We start from the raw sequence: 18,024 nt of genomic DNA on the forward strand, positions 1-18,024 counted from the left end.
CCCTCTCTAAGCCTGCGCTGCCTAGCAGGGTTTCTACCAGAGCTTGTCAGGATCGGGGAAGAGTTTATAGCTTTGGCTGGGAAGGCTGGAGCCACAGAGCACTTGTGACAGATGCTGTGGGGTGCTGGTCTGTCCCAGCCCCAGCCCTGTGGCAGTAACGCCGCCTTTCTCGTCTCCTTTTTGCTCGTCCTCACCTCCCGAAGGCCCAGGTAACAACGCATCGGGGCAGTCCCGTGCCATGATTGCAGCCGCAGCCCGTCGCAGGGACTCCAGTCACAACGAGCTCTACTACGAGGAGGCCGACCATGAGCGCCGAGTGAAAAAACGCCGTGCAAGGTAAAGCCATCCCTTCCCGGGTGCTGTTCCTTGACGCTGCGAGGCTGACGGGAAGGGGGGGACCCGTGATTAAGGGCTGGGGTTGGCTGTAAATCTGTCCTGGCAAAGAAGCGTATGAAACCCAGATGCATAAGGGATGGTGACAGCTTGCAACTGGAATTATCTGAAGAACATGCATAAAGCAGAGCTCATGTATATTATGCTGATAAGCTAATGCAATGTCATGGATTAGGGAACAGTCCAGTGCTTGACAAATCTGTAGTTACTTGCTGTAGGAAATCCCATTATTTTCCCCCATGCCCAGGCTTGTCATCTCAGCTCAAATAATCCAGGGACAGGATCGGTGGAGCACTTGGTGTTGCCTGTTCATGGGCGAGGAGAATATTTGTGTTTGCAGACAGTAGTCTGCAACATTTCTTAGTAAAAAGGGGCAGTTTGCCCTTTTCAATGAGTTGGGGAGGAAAGATGTGACCAGAGCTGTTACATTTTATTTTGGGACACAAGTATGTTTTCTGCCAGTCACACTTAGGCTGCAGAGTTGATGCTTTGTTGAGATGACCCAAGATAGTGCCTCTATTGCTCTGGAGCCTAATTACAGTTTGTAGTTAACATACCTAACAGTTTGAGGCAAATTGCTTATGGACAGATACCCCTGAACTGAGCTGTGTCTGGAAGGAATGTGCCGTAACTGGAAGGAGCTGGCTTGTTTTGTGTTTTCTTTTGGCAGTTTATATTTCATTGGGAAAGTGCTGGCACAGTGTCCCCCGCCCTGCTAGCCTGCTTTGGTCTGACCTGTGCTCTGTAGCCGTTGTCTTTTCGGGCTCTCTTCCAACTTTAGAGTAATAGGAACTTAAATTTTCCTTTCAGTGCAGTGTAGCATCCTAACAGACATGACTCTCTTGCTTGATGAGTTTCTTTAGAACAGCTGCTTAGACAGAGGAAAGCTATCAGTCACTAGAATATCAGGCCAGATGTTTCCAAGGAGGAAGGTCAGAGCTGCAGCAAAAAGACACGAGGAGATTAGAAACTGATTTCCACCCCCCCACCTCCCCCAAGTCAAATTAAACAAAACGGGCAGGGCTCAGGGCTTCTCGTGCTGTTCCTCATATGTAGTCTGATGCGGTATGCTATACCTCTGCTTGTCGTGAGGCAGCTTCCTCTGGCTTTAAGATGCTTTGGGTATTGAGGGCAGCGTGGACAGGATTTGGTGATGAGTGGAAATCTAGTGTGAAACAAGTCCTGTCTGGAGGGGTGCAAGAGTTTTGCTGAGTGACTCTTCCATTATCGTTGCTTTTTCCTCACTAACTGCAGTGTAGCCCTCCCCCCCCCTTAGTACTGGGCTAACTTGCAAGTGGCGTATGGCATCTGTTTGCCTTTTTATGGTGTGGTCTTGGTGTTTGCTCACCTGTGCCAGGAACGGTTTGCAGAGGATGTCTTTAGCTGCAGTGTTAGGAGGGAAGATGGGAGCCCCGTCACTGTGCAGTGGAGGAGTGCAGAGCAATCATTCAGCAGCAGTTTGGTACCCAGTTGGTGTAAATCGGAGCAGACTGCAGCTTGTGAGCACAGAGTCTCAGAGCAGTCTGTGTCTTGGGTCATGCTAGTTTATAGCCAGCCTTTTCCTGACTGCTTGCCTGTCCTTACACTTCACACTGCGGTACTGTGTGCTGAAACCGTTGTTTTCAAAGACAGGCATTAAACACAAGGGCAGCTGTGTCTTGTTTGAGTCATGTAGCTGATGTTTATGCTGTGTTGGCAGAACCAAGTATGACACTTGGGCTTTTAAAGTCTTAATCCTGGTTTATGACCCTCAATTGCTGGATGGCTTGGGCAAGGAAAGAAAAGCTGCTCTCTGCTCCTCAGACCGTCAGTAGAGAAGGTTTTATGTAAATTGCCTGATGGCAGGCAGTGACTCAGTGGCAGAGATGGGAGTAGGAGCTTGTAAATCCTGGCTCCCAGGCTCTGCCTTAACCACAGACCCATCCTACCTCTGTTGTTACGGCTCTTGATGTCCTGATTTTCCTTCTGCAGGCTTGTGGTTGCAGTAGAAGAGGCTTTCACTCACATCAAACGCCTCCAGGCAGAGGAACAGCAGAAAGCTCCAGGAGAGATGATGGACCCCCGAGAAGCAGCCCAGGCAATCTTCCCCTCCATGGCAAGAGCTCTGCAGAAGTACCTTCGCACCACCCGCCAGCAGCAGTACCACAGCATGGAGAGCATCTTGCAACACTTGTCCTTCTGCATCACCAATAACATGACACCAAAGGTAACGCTTTCTTTAACGTTGGTGCAGGAAGGAGGGGGAAAAGGGATGGCACGTCTGCGTGTGCACACAGAACAGAAAATAGTCAAGGGAGGTGAGTAGAGGCTTTCATAGTTGCTGTCTGTGATACAGTCAGTGCATCAGGTTGCATCAGGTCTTAAAGGGAAGTAATGTTTCCTCTACAGCATCTTCTGTTTTTATCTGAAAGTGTTTGAGAGAATTGTCCTGTCCAGTTCAGCACAGGGAGTACCAAAGAAATGTTTGAGATGGTGACCTTGAGTAACAGAGTTCTCCCAGCTGGGTTAGGGTAGCAGCATGATGCAGGTGGCAACCTGCAAAGGACCTTTTTTTTTATGTCCCCTCTGCAGTGCTGCATTTTGGACTGCTGCTAATTATCGCCTAAATGCCTGTCTGTCTGACAGTGTTTCTAATTCATGGGGCGCTTGGTCAAATGTCAGTTTGCTGCTTCATGCCCTGACTGTGACTGTTGACTTGCATAGAATCATTCAGGTTGGAAAAGACCCTTGGGATCATCGAGTCCAACCCTCAGCCCTACTCTGCAAAGTTCTCCCCTACACCATATCCCCCAACATCTCATCTAAACGACCCTTAAACACATCCAGGGATGGGGACTCCACCCCCTCCCTGGGCAGCCTATTCCACTGTCTGACCACTCTTTTGGTGATACATTTTTTCCTCATGTCCAGTCTGAACCTCCCCTGTTGCAGTTTAAAGCCATTCCCTCTTGTCCTGTCACTAATCACCTGTGAGAAGAGACCAGCACCAACCTCTCTACAATGTCCTTTCAGGGAGCTGTAGAGAGTGATGAGGTCTCCCCTCACCTTTTCCTCCTCGAACTGAACAGTCCCAGCTCCTTCCATCGCTCCTCACAGGATTTATTCTCCAGGCCCTTCCCCAGCCTCGTTGCCCTCCTCTGCCCTAGCTCCAGCACCTTGATATCTCTCTCGTATTGAGGTGCCCAAAACTGGACACAACACTCCAGGTGTGGCCTCACCAGTGCAGAGCATGGGGGGACTATCACCTCCCTACTTCTGCTGGTCACACTATTTCTAATCCAAGCCAGGATGCCGTTGGCTTTCTTGGCCACCTGGGCACGCTGCCGGCTCATGTTCAGCTGTTTGTCAATGAGAACCCCCAGATCCTTCTCTTCCAGACAGAGGGAAGGACTGAATGATGGGGGAAACAGGTCACATGATCCCCCTCCCACTCTCCACCTTCCCCTCTCAGAACACCCAGCGATCCTAAAGAAGGGTTAGAAACGGGAGAATTTACTCATGGGCATTTATCCAGGACTCACTATGCTAGGAGCAGAAATGCTGTCAGGAGATGGGGCTTAGCACCCTCTCACTGGGATCCACTGGAGCCCTCGCCCAGGTGTGCAGGGGGAGTTCTGCTGTCATTAAGAATGCAGACTTTAAAATGCAAGGGATGTCAGATGGCGTTCCCTGTTCTGCTTTCAGTTTTGCAGCCTCAGTAAACATGGAAACCTCTGCTTTCTGCCTTAGCTTGTCCTGAAGAAGGGAGGGCCAGCTATCCCATCTGCCTGTCTGGGACTGCGATTCTGGGATGGGTTATGGGGCTGGTAGGGGAGAAATGACCTCTACTCTACGGAACTGCTGCTGATGGCAGTGCCGACAGCAGAAGTTGGGGCTATAACTTTGCAGGTTTGCTGGGATGGACTGGAAGAGGATCTCCTGGTGGTCGTGTCTGCTCCTGGGGTCTGAAAAGCTGGGAGGGACTGGGGAGAGGATGTCTCTCCAAGCGTGGAAGCTGAAACAATTTGCAGTGTGGCAAGCCTGTGCTCGCGAAGCTGTATCTGGGGATGGGAAGAGAGCGTTGATGCAGAGCGAGTCGTGGGCCGGTGTTAATGTGTGTCCCTCTCTTGGTAGGCATTCCTGGAGCGTTACCTCAACCCGGGCCCAACCCTCCAGTACGACAGGGATCGCTGGTTCTCCAAGCAGTGGACGCTCGTCAGCGAGGAAGCGGTCACAAGCGGGTTACAAGACGGCATTGTGTTTGTCCTCAAGTGCTTGGACTTCAGCCTTGTTGTTAATGTGAAGAAAATCCCCTTCATCAAACTCTCAGAAGAGTTCATAGACCCTAAATCTCATAAATTTGTCCTCCGCTTACAGTCTGAGACTTCAGTCTAAGGGATTTTGAGGGTGGGTTGTCTGGGGATTTTTTTTTTTTCAATATTGTGCTTTTGGGTTTAATTTCCCCAATGCTGACTGAAACTGGCAGATGATGGACCAGTAATATTTGACCATCTGCACTTTATTTGGAAAGGGGAGGGGGAAGCCGGGATATCTTATCTAGAAAGAAATATCTTAAGAGGCGACAGGGTGACTTGGCTCGGTTAGCTCAGCCTTGGAGACAGAACAGATTTTTTTTTTTTTTTCTTTCTCCCCCCCCCGCCCCTTTCCAGGCATACTGTAAATCTCACGCTCGCTCTTTCTCCGCACGACTGCAAGGTCGGTATTTTTGTTGGAGCGCTGCCTTACGCCGTGCACGCGCCTGCGCTTTTGCGTGTCTGCTTTTGCTACCTGTAGCTGTTTCTGAGAGCGCGTTGCTCACCTCTCTGCTATAGCAACCTGCTCGCAGCGGGGCATGGCAGTCCCTGTTCACTCAGGGAGGAGAGGGTATCACAGGCGGGGTAGGAGAGGGCTGCTTCTGTGAGCCACCTAATCTGGAGACTGAAGACTTTTATTCTTTTCCTCCTCTCCATGTGCCCTCTTCTGTCAGTGCTGGACCTGTAAGAGCATAGTGGGATGGTTTTGCTCTCTGTGTCTCTGTGAAGTTGCTTTGTCTTAAACTGGATCAGCCCATCTTGCAGCTCTTGAAATTTTTTTTTCTTATTTTTTTTACCAGGGCTTGTTAGTGAAACTGTTCTGCGTGACACAGCTCCCTGTTATCTCTCACCTGCTTTCCTTTCTCCTACTTGCCCGCATCTTTGTCGGGCACTCCCAAGGCTCCCTGTTTCTGTCCCCTTCTGTCTGGCTTTCCGAATGCTTCTCCAGCCACAGTCCCCTCGGGGTCTGCCTTACCGCTGCTTCCTTTTGCACCTGCAAGGGCTGCGTATTTGCACTGGGACAGGGTAGGTAAGTAGCTGGCTAATCCTCAGATAAATCACAGACCCTCCCTGTGCCTGACAGCCTCTTTGAGGGGAAGGGGGGTGCAGGCAGGAATGTGCCCCTCCCTCTCTAGCTGGCTCTTTCAAGGGCGTCTGGAGGAAAAGACGGGCAAAAGCACTTCCCTCCTTGAGGAGAGGAGCCAGGGAAGGGCTGACCTCTGCCACGTGCACTTGCTTTGGAGAACTGCTGTGCTCTGGAAACACTGCAGTGTGTGTCCTTTCCCACCGTACGCCTTCAGCTGTAGTTAAGAAATACGAAACTATTTCTGAATGTTGAAAAATGTATCTGCCTTTCTTGGTCTTTCTATACTGAGGGAGTTTCTGCTCAGTGCTGGGATCTGCTCCCAAGAGGTGCAGTTTTGTTTGTAAGGCTGCCTTTGCCCATCAGTTCAGCTTTCACGTGCAACTTTAGCATCACCTGAGTTCTGTGAAGTTTTGGAAGGTTTTTATGTTTTAACGATGAGCCTGAAGCAGTGTCTGAACTCTGATTGCTGGCACAGGGCATCGTGTGACTCTGGAGCCAGCTCCAAGCCTGGCAGTGACCTGTCTTCAGTCAGGTCCCTCTGAGACATCCCTCCCACCCCAGCTCTGTGGCAGTGGATTTGCATCTGTGAATGCAAACGCTGGGTTCCTTCTGCCCAGACTTTTGCCATGCAAATATCTCTATCAGGTAGGATCTGACCATGCCCTCAATACCCATGTCTTAACGCAGAGGACCCCAGTTCAGCGAGGTAAAGCCAGTGCCTTTCATTGCATCTCCCAAAGGGCTGTGACAACCCCTCCTGTCCCCTTTGGCCTTCCCTGGGCTGCCTCCATGCTCCCACCAGCACGAGGTGGCCCGGCTAAGAGTGGCCAGTGCCCACCACAGGCCAGTGGGAGGGAGCAGCCACCTTAAGCAGGGGTGCTGGGTTCAGGGCAGGGGGTTCCAGCCTCTTTTAGCTTCAGCAGCAACGGAGCTGCATGTCCAACAGCACCTGCGGATAGTCCCCTCGGGATCAGGGGAGCACCCTGGTGAGCCAGGGGTCCAAAGTGGAGATTCCCCATCCAGGTGACAGCTGCAGTGTCCTGCACCTTTCTTACAAGTGTGTGGTAGTCAGCTGGATCCTCTCTTCTCCGTGTAATGTGCCAGACGGGGTTGTGAAGAAACTAGATGACGTGGTACATGATGGGATCAGGCCCGTGACCCTTAAAGGATGGGAAGTAGGAAGAGTTTTCCCTTCTCTAAACTTCGTGTTTGGGTTTCTTTTTAGGTCAGGCTTTCTGGTAGTCTGTGTTCCTTTATTGACTGTGGCCTTTGCAGTGTTTTGTTTTGAAAAAATAGGTTGGTTTATTCAATATAATATATGCTATAGTATATGCTATTCAATATAGTAATAATATGCTATAGAGCATATAGTATCTCTCACTTAGCTCTCCTAAAGTATCTGAATTTTATGATGTGTATAACCAGCAAGGTGGGAGAGACTGGGAGTAGCTTGCGAGACTGTGGAGCACTTATGCCTGCGTGGAGGCTACTGCCTGTGGCTGAATTGGCTCATTTCTGTGAAGCCAGAACAAGAACCACCTTGCCAGGGGCTTGGGTGTGCCGTGTGCGTGAGAGCACCTTGTCACAGGCACCTCTGCAAAACTTCCTTACTTTCCCAGGATTTCCTTCCCCTTTCCTTTTCCCTCCCCCATGAGGGGGGTTGTCTGATGGTATCTGCTCAGGAAACTCATGTCTTAATTGCGTTAAATCCTTGAACACACGGAGAGGCAGACGGAAGCGGCGTGTGCTTGCGCTGCATCTGCTTCCTCATCTGTGTGCTGTGGTTCTGTGCTGCCTTTTCTGCCTGCTGCCGAAAAGGACGTTGTCAAGGGGGGGCCAGCTCTGCCCTGTGTCAGCAGCATGAATGTTTTGCCTGATGAAATCTGAAGGAGAGGACTTGGCCTCTTGAACAGTCTCTTTAGAGATGCAACCCGCTTAGGGGTGAGGACAGACTAAAAGGGGAATTGGGACTCCTGAGTATTCCCCAGTGGGGTGTTTTTTATGACATTTTATTTTTCAGGGTCTCTCTTGTTTCCCTTCTCTGTGCAAAGTCAGGGGACCACGGTCATACCTACCTCACTGGGGTGTTGTGAGGCTAAACTCAACTTGTCGTCAAGTGCTTTGAGATGCACAGATGGATCTGTGGCATCTATAGGAATTCACACTCTCTATGAAAATGCTGAGCGGTGAGAGCAGACTGGTTTGTTTAACTCTGTTTATAGCCAGCTAATGAGTAAGAATCGAATCACAGGGAACGAAGCTCTGATCCAAATCCTGCAGTCCTTACTTCTGCAGAGCTTGCCAAGAGCTGAGCATAAATAAGGCTTGTAGGGTTTGCCAGCCAAGCGCAGGCTGTTTTCCTCCAAATGCCTCTCCTATCCCGCACTGTCTCCTTGCACATATTCTCCCTCCTCTCTCCCAGCCTGGATGGTTGTACTTTATTGGGAATTGGGGTTTTTTAGCATTCAAATGGTTTATAAGACAACCCTGTTTGTGGTGAAGTGGACAATGTCCCCCTCAGAGGAGATGCTTGCACTGGACATCCTTCACTAAAGGCTGAACCATTTGGTAGGGTGCTGTGTTGCCTAGCCAGGAGTGGTGTTGCCCCACTCCTCTTTTCCATGTTGGCGTTTTTCCTGTGACTCTCAAGTATGCTGCTCATATACTTCAAAGGCTTTGTTTTTGCTCTCAGACTTGTTGCAGCCTAAATCCAAAACCATGCTGAGATCTTCCAAAACCAGATGCAGCTAAGACTTTCAACTGTTCCAGAGCAGATGGAAATGGCTGTGGGTTTCCATGAAGGCTGGCTTTCTCTTTCACGGCTAAAGAGTGAAAAAGTCAGATTTCTTGCAGCTTCTGTTGGTGTAGGGGTAGATACTGGCCCCTTAATACCAGTCCTGTAGCTAGGCCTGGGCAAAAGTTGTTAGCGCATTTGTTTGCTCCTCGTTGCCATGTGGCTGCAGCCATCCATGTGTAGGCTCGGTGGGTCTGCCTTGGGTCTCGAACTCCTTTCCTGCTCCTGGGAGTGGAGCAGGCAGCGCTGTCAGAAGTGTAAGCATCCTAGCACTGCCCTCCATAGCATGCCAGTCCCTGACCAGGCCCCCGCGGTCAGCTTGGGGAGGTGGTGAGGGCTGCTGGCAGCTACTGGTTTTCACCCTGTGGCAGGGGAGATGTTGCCACCCACAGACCCCTGTAGGCAGCAGGGGAGCTGGGGAGGGGGGCAGCTTGTGTGAGAGTGGGGTCAGCTCCTGCTTCTGGGTGCCTTCAGGAGCAACCCCTTCTGAAAGGAGGTGTTGGAGAGAAAGGCAGATCTGATTTCAGCCTCTGCCAGCTATTCCTCTGACTTCTGCCTCAAAAAATTTTCCTGCCAGCAACTTCAGTCTCTCCAGCTCCCATCCTCCCCTCGCTGTGTTTTTTCCCCAAAGTTCCTGAGCGAAGCAGAACAAGTATCCGCTGGGGTGGGAGGTGCTGGGGTTGCAGTTTGGAGCTCGGGGGCAGCTCATGATAAGGCACAAGTTTGGGGGAGATCAAAACAAATCCCAACCCTCACGGAGCCTCTTAACCTGTTCCTTTGGGATGGGGAATCTCCACACAGAGGCTCAGGAATCTGCTGTTGCCAAGTACGCCAAAAGCTGCGGGGAAGCAGTTTCTGAAGCTGGCCCCGCATAAGTAGCGTTTAACAGTCTTGTCCGAGATGTGCTGGTTTCCAACACTTGCTGCTGAAGAAAGCAGAAAGATCCATACCTGGCTAAACGTGGAAACCTATTCAAGCCCATTTCATCTTGCTTACCAAAACTTGTAAATCTGCCCTTGTCAAAGGTAAAACAAAATTCTTGCAGTCTTTGGCAAAAATGCTGTAGTCTGGTCCTAGACTCTGCTCTTCAGCTGCGCTCAGTTCTGCCCTGCTGTACGAAAGCTGTTCCCAAGGTGTGTGTGCAGATCTCTGCTTTCTCATCAGCTGTGTGTGTCTGTGTGCTTTTTCCCTTATAGGTGTGTGCATTATACATGTCTAAAGCCTCCAGACAGGCTTGGTGGTTCAGTGTTTAAACTGTGTTAAGAAGGAAGCACTCTTGGGTTTAAGGTGTTTGTTGTTTTTTTTTTTTTAAAAAAAAAGAAAATAATGTAAAACCTCCCAAAACCCCCAAATTTCTGTTCTCCAAAAAGAGATGGCTTTGGGCCATGAAGTCTCCTACAGGAATACTCATCCTCCTGCGTTCAGGCTGCTGCGTCCAATAGATGATGACCAAAAGTTGCTGTTTCCAACAGCTGCTCTGTGACCCATGTGGATCGCTTTGGGATACTCCTGAGCCGGGTCCCTGCCACCCCTCTGCATCCCTCCAAGAGTCTGTGTTTGGTTTTTTAATCCCCATAACGTACCGAAGCCCTGCGGGCAGCCAGCCCTGCCCTCTGTGTGCCCTGTCCAGAGAGGGAATCCTTCCCTCTGGCTGCTTCCCGGGCACCTCTCACCAGCGCTAAGGATGCTTGGGGGTGTCTCCTGCGTGCACGGGGAGGGGATGCTGTGGCTCGCTACCTGCACAGATGTAACTGTGAAGGAATCTTACACTCTTCTGTGCCTGTTTCTTTGATTCAGCATTATTGTGTCTTGGGGAAGGGGGTGTGAGCGAACGCCCTTCCCTCACCCTCTTTTGATCACTGTGTAATACTCTTTTTCTACACAAACTCTGTATAGTAAGATGGGTTTTGCCAAGGTTTTCTAAATAATAGACACTAACCAGCATTTCTTTCTTTTTTTTTTTTCTTTCCTCTTCTTTGCACATGTGACTTTAACTGCAGTGGTACATGGTCTTTCTGTTCTTTTCTAATCGTGAACTTAAGTAAGCAAATTCCTGGTGTCTGTGACATTAATGCACTGTGGGTCTAGCCTAGTAAACTGTTCTGTTCCAAGCTGGGTTCTCTTAAGTTATAGCTGGATGGGGTTTTGTTGTTTTTAAACTGAAACCTAAAACCGTTTTACACTTTGCATATTTTGTACAGTAAAATTCTGGAAATAAACTGAAACCAGATTTGATAGTCCCACTCCTTCCTCTTATCCTTTCAGATAAAAAAGAAAGCTTTTCTGGCCTTCGAGCATTCCTGAGCTGTGGCTGGGAGGGGCCCTGAAAACATGTGGTTTAACCTTTTTGAGGCTTTTTGCCACCCTCATTCTAGACCCTTCTGATCTGCCCTGCCACAGTAAAATGCAAACTCATTTATCACTCCTGAAGAAAGGCTGGTAGGTGACTGCTTTGAACACCTTGAAATCTCAAATGATGGGGAGCAAATGCAGCTGGGGGGGGGGGCGGGGAGGGCAGGACTGGTGTGGGAACAGGTTTTTCTGCCTCCTGTCTTCCCATAGTTTGCACACAAATTATGAAGTGCAGGATTCATTGCCGAGTTCCTTATTTGGCCCTGGCAGGGAGGAGGAGTGGTGAGAGGCAGAAAAGCCAGTGCTCCTTGTTTGTGTGGACGCGAGCCTGTGCTCTGCTAAAACGACGTGTGGGGATCTCGCCTCAACAGCACCCATGGGTGTGGCTTTCCCCACCTCCAGTTTCCATCACCGGCATGCTGAGAGCTCGGAAAGACCGAGGGGCCATGCCCGAGGAAACGCGGGAGAAGCCTTCTCACCTAGATAGTCTTTGGTACCTACTTTTCAGGAAAGCCCCCTTTAATGGGGAGTGCCTGGCCTCACAGCTGGGCCCTGCCCAGCAGATCTCCTCTCGGTGCCTTCAACTGCTGGAAAAATCCACAGGATGCTGCTGGGCAGTGAAAAATAGAGTGCAGCAGTTGTGGAGAGAAACAGCCACGTGGGTAACTCTCTGCTTGAGGGGAGATGGTGTGTTTAGGCCACAGAGCACTGAACTGAAGCCCGGGAGGAAGCAGGAAGGGTGGGATGGGGGTGTGCTCAGTCCTGCCTCTTGCCCTCCCTTGATCTCTCTGCTTTTGATCTGTCCCCCTCACCCTGCTGGTGCTTTGGCAGTGCCCAGCCCCGGGCTGTTTGCAGCTCCAGGAGATGGGCAGGGAAAGGAAAAAGCACTGCTACTGCCCTGCAGAGCCTGTGGTGGCTGTGCAGCCATTGCTGGTCCCCTCCTGCCCTCGGAGGAAGACCTGACTTGCTGGACTGGAGCTGTGTAGGTAAAGGCTCTGTGCAGGCATGTCGCGGGAAGGTGTAAGAAGCAGGAATTTGGCACAAACAAGACAATGGTCTTGTCAGCCTCATTCTAAGCTCTTAGCCTTGAGAGTTGTGTCTTTACGTAGAGCTCAGCATGCTCTGTTTCATTTGTGGCTCAGTGCTGATACCAAATCAACACCCAATTGCTGCTGTTCGTGGCACTTTCTCTTCTGCCGTGGGTTGTGGGAGCCGACGGAGGGAACAGGCTTTGCTAGAGGGACTAGTTCGTTTGGCCTTCACCCAGAGCTTGGCTATCTGAATCATAAGGGGCTGTGGTGTGTAGCTCAGCAGAAATTAGAGCTGAGGGTGCTGTTCTGGTTTGGCCAAGTCTTTCACTGAAGTTGTAAGGGGCTTTGAGGTGTGATGGAGCCTCAGGTGCAACATTGAATTAAGTATTACTGACCCAAACCTCTGACAAGGGGATGGAGGCTTTCACTGGCAAACAACACTCGGAGGTACCTGGTGGCATGCTGAACAAGAGGTAAGTACCTTCTGCTTGAGGGCCATACCAGACTGTGGTCACTTGAGGAGATGTCTCTCCTGCAGTGCTCTTCCTGACCATAAGGGCTGTCACTACGCTGAGGCAACACAGCAACAACCACTGGGGTAGAGTATTTGGTGGCCGAAATGTGCCTTAAAGAAGATCCACTGACCCCCAGTAGGTGACGGGACCAGGCCTCACCGTTATGGATGGTCAGAAAACGTCAGCTTTGGGGAATTCAGCGGGGAGGTATGGGACAAAGGGCTGCATGCAGTCAGGGTATTACAGATGGGTTAAGAAAGGGTTTTGTCACCTTAGGCAACTGGCCTTGTGTGAAGCACTAGCAACACCTTGCTGTACGATATTGTTAGTTAAATTAATAGTTCAATGAAAACATCTGTCTGTGGAGGTGGGCAGGGTTTCAAGCCCCAGAACACTACCTCCTGCTGCTAGGCTTTGCTGTCTCAGCCCCAGTTCTGAACTCCTGGGAGGTGCAGAGAGGGATTGAACTTGAGGGCTTCCAGGGTACCCCAGAGCTCGGGGCAGGTGGGATGGGTGCAAGGGGAAGGGGATCTCTCAGCAGGACGTGGTGTCTCACAACAGCATGCAGGAAGGGAAGGTGTGTTGGGAGATGGCCAAGCAGAGTGCTTTGATTTGTCTTTCAACACCGCTCCTGAGTTTATGTTGGACTGGGAAGGTGGTGGGTTTGGGTTACAGTCCTTTCCAGCACTGACAGATAATCCGCTAGGGCAGGGGTGTCCGTTCCCTTTTCATGTGCGCATCCATCCACTGCTGGGTCAGGAGGTGCAGAGAGGAGAGCGAGCAGTGAGCATAACATGTCTGCAGATGTAGGTAGGGATGGTGTAGTGGGGTGATTGCATATGCATAAATCACTATCTATGAACGAGGTTCCCGGAGTTGCTTTGAAATGCTGTAATGAGTTTTACAGCCCTACTGTGAGCATGTGTCCTGGTCTATGCTGACACATTCCTGGTAAAAATGGAGAGTACCTTAAGTGGGAAGAAAGCTGTTTTCCTGTTTCTCCCCATCTCCCTCTTCCCCTCCATAATGAACTTGGAAAAGGTTGTGGGTTGTTTTTTTTTTTTTTCCCCCTGACTACTGCTTACATAATGGTCTGTGATCAGGTTGGGGCCTACTTCAAGACTGCCAGCCTACTCCAAAGCCCTGATCTGATCTTCCCTTCCTCCAAAATCTGGGGAGCAGAATGAGGTGAAGATGGCCACTTCTGTACATGACTTGGGGCTTGCTCTGGTTCCAGCTCAGCGAATGCAAATAACCTGTGGATGCCAAGAGCCCTCACACGGTGCTACCACTGCTTGCTGGCCTCCCAAAGCCCGTGAGTCCTGCCCACAGGAGGAGGAGAACAGTGGGGCCGTGGCCAAGACGAACGGAACAAGCGGTCTTTGGGCTCTGTGTGGGCAGCACTAAATACAATTTAGAAGAGGAAGAAGGGAGATAACTTTTACCTTGTGGGTGTGCATTTGGGATAGCTCAGTGCATCCACCTTGCTTATGTGTCAAAATACGGGGGAAGTAGCAAAACCTCGAGAGGGTCAGTAAGACAAGGAGGAGGCAATGTGAAGTCAGTGGAAGAGACCTTGGAGAACAGGGTGTGGTTTTTCCCTCCAGCATCCTTAGAAACATGAAGGTACAAAGATTTTTAAAAACAGAGGCACCACAAGTTGCTCTAGGCGTGAAACTACTCTGTAAATTGAAGCATTTTAAGTCTCTTCTAAAGGCTTAGACATCTACAGTCTTGGTTGTCTTTTTTTGTCTTTTTTTTTTTTTCTTACTACTTGAAAAGGTAGCAGGAATGAAAAGTGGATACATGGAGAGAAGGGAGTTCTTGTTAAAACATACTTGATTCAGCCTCTCTGACAGTTTTAAGAGCCACAACTTTTTAGCTCTTTGGACCTCTCGTCAGCACGAGTCAGATGCTGCGGGCATGCTTTAAAAGACGGAATGAGAAGGATCTGATTATATCTGGGCCACAGATGTGAAACAGATCTGAAAACCTTTTAGCTTCTATTTTGTAAAAGCTCATTCTTGAGTACTCATAATACCAGATCCTACAGTTGATTATAATTTTGCTTTGTAAGTGGTTGGGAGAAACTGGTTTAGTAATTCAGTAACTAGACTATGGGAAGCTGTGCAAATTCCTTCAGTGATTTCATTTTGTGGGGACCAAAATGTTCTCCAAACGGTTGCTTTTGTCATTCAATAGCCTCGTTCTTTGTCACTAGCAGGAGCAGGGTTTTGACATGTTGGATTGAATTTTAAAGCAAAAAATCTAAGACCAGGCAAATTTCAGGGCTGCTCTCTGGTCGACATAATTTTATTTTTACCTGCATTACTGAGGGAGGGACCTGACCTAAGCTGGGCTTCCTCCAAATCCAAAAGCAGAGGACGAAGTCACCCATGGCTATTTAAGTCATTTACCACTCACGACCAAAGGAGAGCCAAGTCAGGACAACTACTGGTCGTCTTGGGTAGGGAGTTGGCTTTCTGGCTGCTGTTGAAGTATGGGATAACCCCTCCAGCAAATTCAGTTCATTTAACCCTCAAGGCTTATTTCTCATGTGTGAAGTCATGCCACTTGCTCCAGTGGTGTAGTGATGTGACTGCTGATGGCACCGGGGCTTACTGATCTCTTCCCGCAGTGGCAGCTGTTGGCGCTTGGTCACAGGGTGATGGTTCCTCACCTGGATTTTGGGACAAGCTGGGAAAAGATGCCCAGCTAAAACAATCCTGGTGTTTCCTCAGTACACAGACTGGTGAGAAACAGCTTCGTCTTGAGTGTGTCCCACCTGTCCCCCACAAAAGGAAAGTCAGTCTCAGCCTTGTCCGGTTGGCTTTCTCCTGGGGAAGGAAATGTTGTCCCTCCCCATGTTCACAGCCGTGGCTCATGGCATGAGGGTCTACCACGGCTGGCTCCTGGCAGTGGCATGAGTGAGGCTGCTGTCTCCTTGAGCTGGGGATGAGTTCAAGCTGTAGGGGCAGGGCAGGGCCTTGTCCTTAAATGACCCTTGATACCATATGCTGTGGGGTAGATTGAGAAGAGGAAGACAGGCTAAATAGAAATTGAGAAAGAAAAAAATTTAGGAGAGCCATTGAAGACCATCACAAGGGGTGAAAAGAAGGTGAAAAAGCTATGTGTTCTTGTTTTCCATAGCATTAGGGACAATACCAGAAGCCCTTTGAGTGCTTTGCTGATCTCCTTCATCACAGGGTCTTGGCAAGAGGGGGTGGAAGGGGTGAGCGAGGTACCGGAAGGATCTTTGCTTCCATCCTAAAAGCTACTTGTAATCTGACTCCAGAAATGGGTCTTCAAGCTGCAAGAAAGCTCTGTAGCCTTTTATTATCCCCCTTTAAATGGTTTAGCACCTTTTTAAACCTGGCAAGGAGTGTTCTGGGAGCTGGGCCAAGAGGGCTGGCTCTGCCCTGGACCCTGCCCCGCCGTCTGCGTTGTCATTAGACATCATCTTTTGCCAAACAGGTGGGAGAGCCATCCCACAGCTGGCCCCGAGGGGTACTGCCTGTTGAAGGTCTGCTTTGCCCGGATGCTGGTGGTACAAGGGAGCAGGGAAAAGGCAGGGGATGCTGCAGCGCAGTGGGTTGACACACAGAGTCTTGGTTCTCGGGTAGGACACAGTCCTCCTGGCGCAGCCTCATTACCCAGATTAATTACCCTTCATGCTGTGCTCTGCTGCTTCCAGTTTCTGGCAGATGGCGTTGCACTGCATGGCGTAGATGTACCTGGGGTGTAGAAGTAGCCAGGAGGAAGTTTGCTTTGCCTTGGAGGGCCTTGGTACTTGTCGCCTGTTTCCCGTTTCCTCCTCTTCAGCCCCCCAAGTCCAGGCATCAGTGTGCAACTGGCTGTGTGGGGGGTTTCCCCAAAGCCAAAGGTTTGCTGGGGCAGAGAGGAAGGAATCCAGATGCAATCCTGACCTCTTTTCACAGGACTGCAAGTCAGTGGCAGCTGGGAAGTGATATGTTCCTCTCTAATTAATTATTTCCCTGGGAATAAAAGGCAATGGTTTTTGTTTGGTCTCAGTAATGAATCAATCATTTCTGAGGTATGCCGTGCAGACAGACACGGAGGAGCAGCCGGTGTCCTCGGCTGTACGCGCATGTTGGCGTCTGGCTGAGCAGGAGCGGATTCATTCTGGGATGGGAAGCAGCCGAGATCTCTGGTTTCACTACAGGGCTGTTCCTCTCCCAAGGGCAGCACAGGAGACTCTCACCACTCCTCAGAAACATCACAAAAACCACTGACCCTGAAAATATGGAGTAATCTGTGATTTCCAGAGTGCCTGCCTTGTCCTCTCCTTCTGGAGATGTTTCCCAAGTTATTGACGTTATCTCAGAGCAGTTTTGGGTTCACAGAGCCTCTCCATCAGCGTCGTTGAGTCCACTGCAAAGGCAGAAGCTTTCTCCTTCGTGCTTCTGTATGAGAGCTACAATATGTGGCTCTTGATGGGGTTTCCCTCTCCCTTGATCATTGCCCGTGAGCAGCATGGGATGGCCAGTGGTACAGCACACCAAATAAACCCCTCTTCTGTGGCCCCCAGCCCCACGTCTGGGGACTGGGAGGAGGTGGTGTATGACTTCGTGTTCTTGCCACATATCGCTCACGAGGGGGTTCCTCACTGTCGCTGGTTTTTGGGTGCCTTGAAGTAATGGATCAGCTTGAAGCACTCACAGTTGGATGAGGGCAAAATATGATTCTTTGTCTTTATGTGTATTAAGACCCATTTAATATAAATGTCAATTAACGTTTTGGAGGAAAAGAACTATTTGCTAAGAGAGGGACAGTCTTAAGACTTGCCTGCAGAAATGCTCAGTGCTGTCCACATGCACAATTACTTTTTTTTTTTTAAATAAGGAAGTTTTTTTTGCTGGTTCCTCATCAAACATGCCGACCTTTTGCTTTTCAGTGTGTACTGGGCAGGGTTAGGCTGACATTGCTCCTCAGGGCCACCAGCACCTTTCAAATGCCAGTTGTGCCTACTTCTGGCAGGGCAGCCCAGGAGCACCCATGCCTGGGGTCCTGTGTGTGATACCTCTCCATACCACTATCTTACCTGTCCCTGCAAGGAACAGACTCAAGTTCAAGCTGCCAGCTCCTTCACAAGAGCTACTTCCTCGTGCTGTGGTTCGGTCACTATGAACTCAGGGCAGACCAGGTCTTATGGGTGAATGGGAGAGACTTTGCTTCATTGCTGCAATCCTTCCTCTGCTGCAGCGTTTTCTTAACTTTTTTATGTGTTCATCCCAAAAGCTGGTGATAAAAAGTTCATGGGCAAAGAGAATGATGAAAACCATAATGGGGGGATGAGGTAAGAGAGAAAGGGTGGCCCCATCAAGGATGGTGCTGGCACTGGGAAGCAGTGGCAACCATAGGATTAACCCTTTCTCTCATAACTCAAGGGAAACTTTGCATAAACCACTGACACCAGCCCACCAGCCTCAGTATGAGCTCAGCTTCAATAGCCTCTGTATCAGCCTAAGCATCACTACGTTAATTATTTTTTTTTTCCCCCGAGATCTCTTGCTGGCTGCAATGAAACATGTATGTGCCT

General features: G+C 49.9%; 1 protein-coding gene across 2 annotated transcripts in view; it reads left to right on the forward strand.

Annotated features, from left to right (window-relative positions):
* The window catches only part of VANGL1 (VANGL planar cell polarity protein 1), a 47,168-nt gene extending 36,359 nt beyond the window's left edge, over positions 1-10,809 (forward strand). For both annotated transcript variants that reach the window (XM_074853202.1, XM_074853210.1), the window contains 3 exons: positions 204-336; positions 2,365-2,599; positions 4,507-10,809. In XM_074853202.1, the coding sequence (XP_074709303.1) occupies positions 204-336; positions 2,365-2,599; positions 4,507-4,767 (629 nt within the window). In that variant the 3' untranslated portion in view covers positions 4,768-10,809. The remainder of the gene's footprint in view (positions 1-203; positions 337-2,364; positions 2,600-4,506) is intronic.
* The last annotated feature ends 7,215 nt before the right edge of the window (positions 10,810-18,024 follow it).

Source organism: Strix uralensis, chromosome 2, assembly GCF_047716275.1.
Source record: "Strix uralensis isolate ZFMK-TIS-50842 chromosome 2, bStrUra1, whole genome shotgun sequence".
In the NCBI taxonomy this organism is placed as follows: domain Eukaryota; kingdom Metazoa; phylum Chordata; class Aves; order Strigiformes; family Strigidae; genus Strix; species Strix uralensis.